This window comes from Ahaetulla prasina, chromosome 4 (assembly GCF_028640845.1).
Source record: "Ahaetulla prasina isolate Xishuangbanna chromosome 4, ASM2864084v1, whole genome shotgun sequence".
NCBI classification, from domain to species: Eukaryota; Metazoa; Chordata; class Lepidosauria; order Squamata; family Colubridae; genus Ahaetulla; species Ahaetulla prasina.
Window position 1 is genome coordinate 1,938,268 of NC_080542.1, and position 10,736 is coordinate 1,949,003.

At 50.0% G+C, this 10,736-nt stretch overlaps 2 protein-coding genes across 2 annotated transcripts in view; one reads left to right on the forward strand and one right to left on the reverse strand.

The window, feature by feature from the left end:
* Positions 1-8,304, forward strand: part of ACAP1 (ArfGAP with coiled-coil, ankyrin repeat and PH domains 1) — a 48,272-nt gene extending 39,968 nt beyond the window's left edge. Inside the window, exons 18-22 of the mRNA XM_058181593.1 lie at positions 1,139-1,344; positions 3,312-3,421; positions 5,462-5,572; positions 6,204-6,253; positions 7,689-8,304. Of these exons, the coding sequence (XP_058037576.1) occupies positions 1,139-1,344; positions 3,312-3,421; positions 5,462-5,572; positions 6,204-6,253; positions 7,689-7,795 (584 nt within the window). The 3' untranslated portion in view covers positions 7,796-8,304. The remainder of the gene's footprint in view (positions 1-1,138; positions 1,345-3,311; positions 3,422-5,461; positions 5,573-6,203; positions 6,254-7,688) is intronic.
* Positions 1-10,736, reverse strand: part of ATP1B2 (ATPase Na+/K+ transporting subunit beta 2) — a 193,345-nt gene that overhangs the window by 16,175 nt on the left and 166,434 nt on the right. The window lies entirely within an intron of this gene.

Genomic DNA, 10,736 nt, shown 5'->3' on the forward strand with positions numbered 1-10,736 from the left:
TCCTCCTTCCTCCTCCTCCCTCCTCCTTCCTCCTCCTCTCTGCTTCCTTCTTCCTCCTTCCCCTCTCCTTCCTTCCACCTCCTCCTTCTTCTTCTCTCCTCCTTCCTTCCTTCCTCCCTCCATCCTCCTTCCTCCATTCTCACTCTGTCCTCCTTCCTCCCTCCTTCCTTCTTCCTTCCTCCTTCCTCCTTCCTCCTCCTCCTTCCTCCTCTCTCTTCCTCCCTCTCCTCCTTCCCCTCTCCTTCCTTCCACCTCCTCCTTCTTCTTCTCTCTCCTCCTTCCTCCCTCCTCCCTCCGTCCTCCTTCCTCCATCCTCCTCTCTCCTCCTTCCTCTCTCCTCCTTCCTTTCTTCCTTCCTCCTTCCCCCTTCCTCCCTCCCTCCTCCTTTCTGCTTCCTTCTTCCTCCTCCTTCCTTTCCTTCCTCCCTCCCTCCCTATCCCCTTCCCTACTTACTTACTTTCTTCCTCCCTCTCCTCCCTCCTTCCTTCTTCCTTCCTTCCTCCTTCTTCCTCCCTCTCCTTCCTTCTTCCTCCTTCCTCTCCTCCTCCTTCCTCCTCCTCCTTCTTCTTCTCTCCCTCCTTCCTCCCTCCCTCCCTCCGTCCTCCTTCCCTCCATCCTCCCTCTCTCCCTCCTTCCCTCTCTCCCTCCTTCCTTTCTTCCTTCCTCCTTCCCCCTTCCTCCCTCCCTCCTCCTTTCTGCTTCCTTCTTCCCTCCGTCCCTCCTTCCTTTCCTTCCTCCCTCCCTCCCTATCCCCTTCCCTACTTACTTACTTTCTTCCTCCCTCTCTCCCTCCCTCCTTCCTTTCTTCCTTTCTTCCTCCTTCTTCCCTCCCTCTCTGCTTCCTTCCTATCTTTCCTTCCCTCCTTCCATTCCTCCTTCCTTCCTTCCTTTCCTTTTCTTTCCTTCCCTCCTTCCCATCTCCTACCAACCGCCTTTTTATCAAATCTTTACCAGGGTGACAACAAAATAACTCTGCAACCAATCCTGACCTTACAGGTCTGAATAGCAAGGAAATCAGAGTCGCCGTTTCACTTAACGACCGAGTGGCTGTGTCCCCACTGTGGTCGCTAACCGAGGATGATCTCTACGTCTTGTTTATTTTCCCCGCTCTCCCCCCCCCCACTACTTTCTCTCCAAGGGCTCCGCGAGGGGGTCTCCCCGAGCCGGGCTGCTCCAGCCTCCGAGGACCTGCGCCATTTGCACCCGGGCGCCCTGCTCTACCGCGCGGCCGCAGCGCCCCCTAGCTTGCCCACCATGTCGGACGCTCTGGCTCACGGGGCCGACGTTAACTGGGTGAACACGGCCCAGGAAAGCCGGACCCCGCTGCTCCAGGCGGTGGCTGCTGTAAGTCTGCGTTTCTCGGGGATGGGAGTGGGTGATGGGTTAGGGTCTCCCCATCACCAATGGCTGTGCCGCCCCCATGAGGGCATGCAGACAGTCCTCTAGTTACAACCGTCCGCTTAGTGACCATTCAAAGCTAGAACGGCTCTGGAAAACGCGACCGTTTTTCACACTTAGCGACGGTTGCAGCTTCCCTGGGCTCCCGTGATCGCAGTTTGGACGCTGGCCAACCGACTTGTATTTCTGACTTACGGCCGTTCGCTTAGTGACCGTTCGAAGTTAGAACGGCTGTGGAAAACGTGACTGATGACCGGTTTTTCACGCTTAACGACGCTCCAGGGTCGCGCGATCCTCTTTGGCGACCGTCGGCCAAGCGGAGTCGAACAGGGAAACCCGGTTCGCGTAACGACCTCGGGAGTAATTTCACAACTTGCGTCGATTCCCCTGAGCCACTTACGGCCAGAAAGGTCTTATGGGGCACCCCTGTCTCGCTTAAGCCGCAGAAATTCGGGGCAACGCTGCGGTTGTTTTTTTTTGTTTTTTTTGTTTTTAAATTTTTTTATTACTTTTTTCCAACAAACAAAAAAAGAAAATACATTATTCCACCCTTGTGCTATACATAAAAAGGAAGATTTGGGTCTTCGGATATGTCCTCATGATTGCCAAAATCCACGTTCTCGAGGTACAGGTACCGAAGCGTCCAATTTTCCAAGCGCAAAGTCCACGAATGGTTTCCAAGTCTTCCAGAAAATATCTTCTTTATACACACCACTTCTAATTTTAATATCACATGTCATTTTATCATTTATGGCCAATTTCCACATTTCAGAATTCCACTCTTCTATTCTAAAAATCACATCTAGTTTCCAATATCTAGCTATTATAATTCTACCTATTATAATCATAATTCTAATCAATTCTTTTTCATATTTTGTTAATTCTATTTCCTTAATTACCAACAATAATATAGTTTCCACTCTCAATGTTATTACTTTCCCCATCATTTCAAATATCATTTTCTCCAATTGTTGCCAGAACTTTTTAACCTTATCACATTTATACCACATATGTTCATAAGTCCCCAATTCCATCTCACATCTCCAACATTTTTTACTAATTTTTTTATCCGTTTGTGACAATCTTACTGGAGTCAAATACCATTTCCAAACAACTTTATAATTATGCTCTTTAATCCTTATAGATAAAGTTCTCATAATTCTACTATTCCAATTCACATTCCAATCTGACTCTGGTATTTCAATATTAAGATCTTTTTCCCAATTTGTCCTCATCACTCTTTGTAATTTTTCATCAGAATTTATAATCTTATAAACCCTACTAACGAGTCCCTTTAGCCCAATTTCATCTTTCATAATCCGAGATACTAAATATTCAAATTCAGTTTCACATCTATTTATCGAATAATTTTCCCTTAATTTTTTTGTCCATTTTTCTATCTGTATTTTTTCAAACCAACTTAACCCTAATTTTTCAATAATTTCTTTATTCCTCCTTTCATTTTCCATAACTTTTATCCAATCTCTAATAATTTCTGTATTTTCCTCTTTAATCACTTCATTACGTTTTATATTATTTTTAATCGGCCAAATTCCAATTGTCTCCCCCAAAAAGATTATATCCGGGCAACGCTGCGGTTGTAAGTCAAGGACTGCCTGTAATTGGATTGCCGGAAAATTCAAAAGAAATCTAACCACAGGCTTTGCTCGCCGGCGAAATAAGGGCCCGTATTTTTTTTATTTATTTTTTTGCCGGTAAGCAAGGCACAAACTCTGCTTTTTTGTAGCCTCTGAGCATGTGCAGTGATGCCAAGGCATCGGGATGTCATGACAGGTGGATATAAAGGAGGGGCTTGTTGAGTGATGTCCCTAGGGGGAGGGGCTTGCCCCAGGTTGTCCCGCCTCTCCCTTTTCTACGGACCCACGTATTTTTCTGTGTTGTTTTTTGCGCAGAATTCGCTGCTGGCGTGTGAATTTCTGCTCCAAAACGGGGCCAACGTTAACCAGAGCGACTCCAAAGGACGGGGACCCTTGCACCACGCCACCATCCTGGGCCACACGGGGTAGGATCCGTGGTTTGCACGAGCGTCCGGTTTATATTTCAATGGGGGTTTAAATTTAAATTTATTTGAAAGCCTTCGGAAGGCCACACCTGGAATATTCCTGCATCCAGTTTTGGCATCCCGTGGTTACAAAAAAGAGGTTGAGACTTTTGGGGGGGAAAAAGCGCAGAGAAGAGCAACGAAGAGGATCAAAGGCCCGGACGCTAAAACGTAGGAAGGATGGTGGCAGGATTTGGGTTTGGCCGGTCTAGAGAAATTAACCAGTGGAACTGCTTGCCACCAGAAGTTGTGGGTGCTTAAAAACTGGAGGTTTTTAAGAAGAGACCGGACAGCCACTTGTCTGGAATGATATCGGCTCTCCTGCTTGAACTCTAGGAAAGATGGAAGAAAAGAAGGAAGGAAGGAAGGAAGGAAGGAAGGAAGGAAGGAAGGAAGGAAGGAAGGAAGGAAGGAAGGAAGGAAGGAAGGAAGAAAAAACAATAGGGAGGGAGGGAGGGAGGGAGGGAGGAAGGAAGGAAGGAAGGAAGGAAAGATGGAAGAAAAGAAGGAAGGAAGGAAGGAAGGAAGGAAGGAAGGAAGGAAGGAAGGAAGGAAAAACAATAGGGAGGGAGGGAGGGAGGGAGGAAGGAAGGAAGGAAGGAAGGAAGGAAAGAAGGAAGGAAGGAAGGAAGGAAAAGAGTTAGGAAGGAAGGAAGGACAAAAGGAAGAAAGGGAGGGGAAAAGAGAAAGAAAAGGAGGAGGGAGGAAGGAGGAAAGAGAAAGAAAGAAAAAGAAAGAAAAAGAAAGAAAGAAAAGAAAGAAAGGGAGGGAGGGAGGAAACAGAGAGAGAAAGAAAAAAAGAAAAGAAGGGAGGGAGGAAAGAAAGAGAAGAGAAGAGAAGAGAAGAGAAGAGAAGCAACCTGGAATTAAGGGAAACTTCCTAACAGTGAGGAGGACAATTAACCAGCGGAACAGCTTGCCACCAGAAGTTGTGGGAGCTGCAACCCCGGAGGTTTTTAACAAGAAACTGGGCAGTCACTTGTCTGAGATGTTATAGGGTTTCCTACTTGAGAAGTGGTTGGACTAGAAGACCTCCAAGCTCCCTTCCAACTCCGTTATTCTGTTATTCTATAATCCCAGATCGGTTCGCCGGTGGAACAGCTCGCCACCAGAAATTGTGGGGGCTGATTTTGAAAGAAATGCCTGAGCTGCTTAGGGTAACATATAGAGGCTGAATGACGGCCTTCACTTAACAATGGTTCGTTTAGTGACTGCTCAAAGTTATATCCATGAGAAAAGCGACTTAATGAGTTATTTTTCAACCTCGGCAGGACTTCGACTCCCAGAATTCCCCAGCCAGCTTTGCTTTGGCTGAGCTGGGGAATTCTGGGGGTTTGAAGCCCACCCTTCTTAAAATGGCCGAAGTTTGAACTTGCCCTAATGAGAAGCTTGCAAAAGCTGCGAGGTCGGGGATTATGGGTGTTGAAGTCGACCTGCCAGAAACATCATGCTTGGAATGTACTTTATTATCAATTTCGGGGGGTTTCTGCAACACGTGATTCGCACTCGTGTCGTCCTTTTTTTTTGGGGGTATGACAGAGGTAGTCCTCGTTCGCTTAGTGACCGAAGTGACAACGGCACTGAAAAAAAGCGAGTTATGACCCTTTTTCAACACTTACGACCATCACAGCCTGTACTTAACGGCAGCTGCGGCGTCCCGGGGTCGTGCGATCCCCTTTTGCGACCCACGGGGGATTCGTTTAACGACCGTGCGACTCACTGGACGGGGGGGGGTTCTCTTGGAGGCATTTCGTTAGCAAACTCACTGAAGCGATTCACTTAACGGCGGCGGCAAGAAACCTTGCGCAACGGGGCAAAGCCCCACAATGGCCTCGCTTAGCGGCCGGAATGTCGGGCCTCGATTGTGGACGTAAACTTGAGGACTGCCTGAAATTATATATATTTTTTGATCGCCGAGCGATCTGTCTCTCCAGCAACCTCTTATTTTAACCTGTGTACCCCATTTTTTTCTTCCCTCTTCCCCCCCCCCCCACTTTCCAGGCTGGCCTGCCTGTTTCTCAAACGCGGTGCCAACATGAACGCGGTCGACGGGGAAGGCAAGGACCCCCTTGGCATCGCCATCGATTCGGCCAACGCTGACATCGTGACCCTGTAAGAGAGGGGGCGCCAGGGAGCGGGTGCCAATCCTGGCCTTTGGAGGAAGGCGGGACGTATTGGGGAGGGGGGGTGGGTCTCGACAGTCTTGGCTTTCCCTGAAACCTCCCCCGCCCCCTTGCAATTTGGAGAAAGGAGGGTAATGAGTCGGGGTGCCAGAAGTGAGTCTGCGGCATGGAACGGGGTCCCCCAGTGGCCATCCAGACCCTCCCTCCCTTTTGGGTGGTGGGGTTCCGTGACCAGGTTTTAAGACCGGACACGTTCTCCGTCCCTTCCTCTTTGCCCTCTTGAGCATGTCAAAATAAACCAGGACTGAACGCAGCCTGGAAGATTCCCACTCGGATCTTACGAGTGGGAGTTTCGGAATAGTCTCCTAAGGGCGGCCCCGGAAAGAATGTGTTGCAGTAGTCTAGTCGCCATTATAGTAAGGCTCTCTCCGTATGGTTGGGGATATGCAGCTCCCCAAATTTCCCTGCAAGATGGAGACGACGTTGGTGGGGTATTTCGGGGGGGGGAGGGGGTGCCGTGTTTGTGGGGGGGAGGGGGCTAGGCGTAACCAGGATAAATGTACCGTTTGTATGTGTAGCGCTCTCGGTATCTTATGACTTCTCTTTCCTTTCTCTTAAAGGTTGCGACTGGCCAAGATGCGGGAAGCTGAGCTGGCCTTGGGCCAGTCAGGTGAGTCTTGCCCTCTGCAAGAAGGAATGGAGGTGGGGGGAGATGGAAGAGAGGGGGGGACCGACTCAGCTCTCACCCGGATGTTCCTTTGCAAAATGTGAGTTTTCAGATGAAAAAGGTGGCTTTTAAGGCCTGGAGCAGCACTAGAACTCACAGCCTCCTGGTGATCGGCCCAAAGTCACCCAGCCGGCTTTCATGCCTAAGGCGGGATTAGAACTCACCGTCACCTGGTGATTGGCCCAAAGTCACCCAGCTGGCTTTCATGCCTAAGGCGGAACTAGAACTCACCGTCACCTGGTGATCAGCCCAAAGTCACCCAGCTGGCTCTCATGCCTAAGGCGGCACTAGAACTCCCTGTCTCCTGGTGATTGGCCCAAAGTCACCCAGCTGGCTTTCATGCCTAAAGCGGGATTAGAACTCACCATCTCCTGGTGATTGGCCCAAAGTCACCCAGCCGGCTTTCATGCCTAAGGTTGGACTAGAACTCACCGTCTCCTGGTGATTGGCCCAAAGTCACCCAACTGGTTTTCGTGCCTAAGGCGGGACTAGAACTCTCCGTCTCCTGGTGATTGGCCCAAAGTCATCCAGCTGGCTTTCATGCCTAAGGCGGAACTAGAACTCACCATCTCCTGGTGATTGGCCCAAAGTCACCCACCTGGCTTTCATACCTAAGGCGGAACTAGAACTCACCGTCACCTGGTGATCGGCCCAAAGTCACCCAGCTGGCTTTCATGCCTAAGGCGGAACTAGAACTCACCATCTCCTGGTGATTGGCCCAAAGTCACCCAGCCGGCTTTCATGCCTAAGGCGGAACTAGAACTCCCAGTTCCTGGTGATTGGCGCAAAGTCACCCAGCTGACTTTCATGTCTAAGACAGCACTAGAACTCCCAGTCTCCTGGTGATTGGTCCAAAGTCATCCATCTGGCTTTCATGCCTAAGGTTGGACTAGAACTCACCGTCACCTGGTTTCTAGCCTGATGCCTTCACCACTAGACCAAACTGCCCCCCTCCCTTCCTCCCTCTTTCTCTCTCTCTCAAATAGACATATACATACATACACACACATATGCACTTATATATGCTGCCAACCTTCAGTTCTTCAGAATAAGAGAGCTGGAAGGGACCTTGGAGGTCTTCTAGTCCAACCCCCTGCTTAGGCAGGAAACCCTATATACCGTTTCATCAAACGGTTGTCCAACATTTTCTTAAAAACCACAACTGGACACCATATTCCAAGTATGGTCCTTCCAAGGCAGGGGTCTCCAACCTTGGCCACTTTAAGCCTGGCGGACTTCAACTCCCAGAATCCCCCAGCCAGCAAAGCTGGCTGGGGGATTCTGGGAGTTGAAGTCCGCCAGGCTTAAAGTGGCCAAGGTTGGAGACCCCTGTACCAAGGGATGATAATAGAATATCCTTTGTCTTTTTTGGTTCCAGGAGATGAAACCTATTTGGATATTTTCCAAGATTTCTCTTTCATGGCATCCAACGATCCGGAGAAGCTAGCCAGGAAGACCTACGGCCTCAAACTTACCACTTTGTGAAGTTCGGGAGACCCCTCCTCAAAAGAAGGAAGACCCACCGGGGACGTGGCCTTTCTCCTTCGGCCAGGACGGATGGGGTGGCCGGACTGTCCAAAAATCAAATTAAGTTACAGGTGGACTCGGGATGTCCCCAAGGGAAGGACGGTTTCGAACACGGTTCCCCCAAATTCTCTTCCTACCCCGGTTGGTTTCGGGATGGGTGGGTGGGGGGAATTTGGCAAGAAAAAAAGCCAGGACATCAAAGATCAGAATATTTCTTCATTTTGGACCCTTCTGGGTTGTTGGGTTTTTTTTTCTCCTTCTGATCTTACTTTTTTTTTTTTAATTTATTGCTTTTGGACCGTCTTATCATCTCCGGATGATTCTAAGGGACAGTTATGGAATCGATTTGCACCCCAAATCGAATAATTTCTCCCCCCCTCCCCCCGAGTCTGGAAATGTGTCGGTGTCTTGAGAGGGGACCATGGGGTGTTTTTGGAAGCTGGGGAAGCTGCGGGTTTTATTTGGGGATTAAACACGGCTCTCCAGAGTACAAGAATGATGTTGGTCATGTGGTGGTGTTGTGTCTGCGCCCCCCACGAGCCGGGCCCCCTGCCGGAAAGTGACTTGGAAAGTGAGGGGGAAGGGCCATCAGGACTTACCTCGGGAGCTCAGCTCCAGGAGCCAGAGGCAGGCCAGGTGGAGGAGATAACAAGGCCTCCATCCCCTGACTCTTCCCTCCCCCCAGGCCACGCCTTCAGACCCAGCTGATGGCAATCAGGCCTGGCTGGACCCTAGGTTTCGTAGGCAGGAGAGGCGGGAACAACAGAAGCAGGGGTGGGGCAGGCCTAGGAAGTGCTGAGTCATGGAGCCACACCCCACAGGGTATAAATCATCGGCATCGAGGGAGATAACGGAGACACTTGGCAGACGCTCGCTAGTCTGCTGCCAGAGCTGATAACGCCGGCTAATTAAGCCATCGCTCGGACGGAGGCGAAGGAGGACAGAACAGGTGGATTCTTCGGAATAAGTTTTGAAAACGGGAGTTTCTGTACCCTATTTATGCTGGCTTGTTTCAGAAACTTCTCGCGGGGGTGTCTGAATCCCGTCCGTTTCCACTTTTCACCGGCTAAACTTTTGAAAAAGTTCATTTCTCCTTTCGTAGATTGGGGGAATGCCCTGACGTAGTTTATCCGGATATCGGCAGAGGTTTTAAGTAGAGCAGGGGCGCCAAACTCCATTTCATTGAGGGTTGTGGTTGACCTCAGCGGGGTGGGGAGGGGTGGGGGGGTTTCCCGTGGCTGACCGGATGGGTGTGGCCAAAGCTGGCTGAGGAACTCTGGGAGTTGAAGTCCACCAGCCTTAAAGTTGGCATGACTGCAACAAAAGATATCCCTTAACATGCTGGCTGGGGAATTCTGGGAGTTGAAATCCACGTGCCTTAAAGTTCCAGAGGTTGAGGGATCAAACCCACCCACCTCCCCATGTGGGAAACCCAAGTTTTCCGGGTCACGGTACGGGTTAGTCCTCGACTTACAACCATCACGGAGCCTGCCCACAATGGTCTTCAGTCCCGGCGGTCGTAAAACGGGTCGCCCACGTGACCGATCCGACTTTACGATCCCTCTTGCGACCGTCGTTAAGCGAACGCAACGGGCATAAAGCGAACAGCATGGTCATTAAGCAAACCGAGGGTTCATTATGGGTGGTGAATCGTTTATTGGAGGGAAATGACGGGGGAAAAAAGTTTTAAAAAATGTGACTGCGGGACACCACCAATGTAGTCTTGGCAACTGACTCGGACTTATGACCGTATGCTTGGCCACTGACTCGGACTAATGACCGTCGCTGTGTCCGGGAGACACATGAACCCCTTTTGCGACCTTAAGGAAAGCCGGATTCACTTAACAACCGAGTTAGTAACTTAGCAACCTCAGGGGTTCACTTAACGACTGTGGCAAGAAAGGTCTTAAAATGGGACCAAAATTCACTTAACAAATGTCTCGCGTAACCACAGAAATTTTAGGCTCAATTGCAGTCGTAAGTCGAGGACTACCTGTATAAATTTAATAAATCAATCAATGAATAAATAGTTAAATCCTGCAGAACGGCGCATACCAGAAAATACAAGGGGCCGTTGACGTACGAGCGCAATTGAGGCCATAATTTCTGTTGTTCAGCGAGACGTGTAAGTTGTTCCATTTTACGGCCTCTCTTGCCACCGCTGTTATGCGAATCGCTCCCGTTGTTAATTTGGCAACAGGGTCCTTAAGTGAATCTCGCTCTCCCCACAGTTTTTGCATGTCGGGGGGAATCAGGACACGGCAACGATATGGTTAGAAATACATAAAACCAGGCTCCAAATTCAAAAGGTCACTAAATGAATTGTTCTACTACCTACAACATGGTGGCACGACCTCCTTTGAAGCGCATGCTGCTGGCAACAACCGAGCTATGCGCCAAGCACTCTGCACATGCTCAACAGAACTGTCATTTTTACTGTCGCACATCCGGTCAGGATACCGGAATATCCTCAGAATATTCCAGTTCAACCTTGGGATTGACGGAACGGACTGCCCTCGGAGCCACAAAACTGTGGCGTGGAGTTTGGGGTTGCAGCCACGAACGAGTGGCACTATCCTGCCCGGCTTTCTCTGCGCCTGCAGGCGCCACCCAGGCCTTCCCTGTCATCATCATCTTTTAACGCCTTCATAATCCCTTGCGGGGGTAGGGTCTTGGGCAATTGAATGGAGCTAGCAGAGTGTTTGAATGGCCGGATGCTTTTCCTGTTGCCAGGGCGGAGTTTTGTTCAGCAGATATATTCTCAGTGTGTCCGGAGAGAGAAATATCTGCCTCTACCTAGGATCGAACTCACAGCCTCCTGATTGTGAGGCGAAAGCTCCACCTCTAGGCCACCTCTGGTAATCCTGGGATGGGGGGGGCAGCCCCTCCCTCCCTCCCT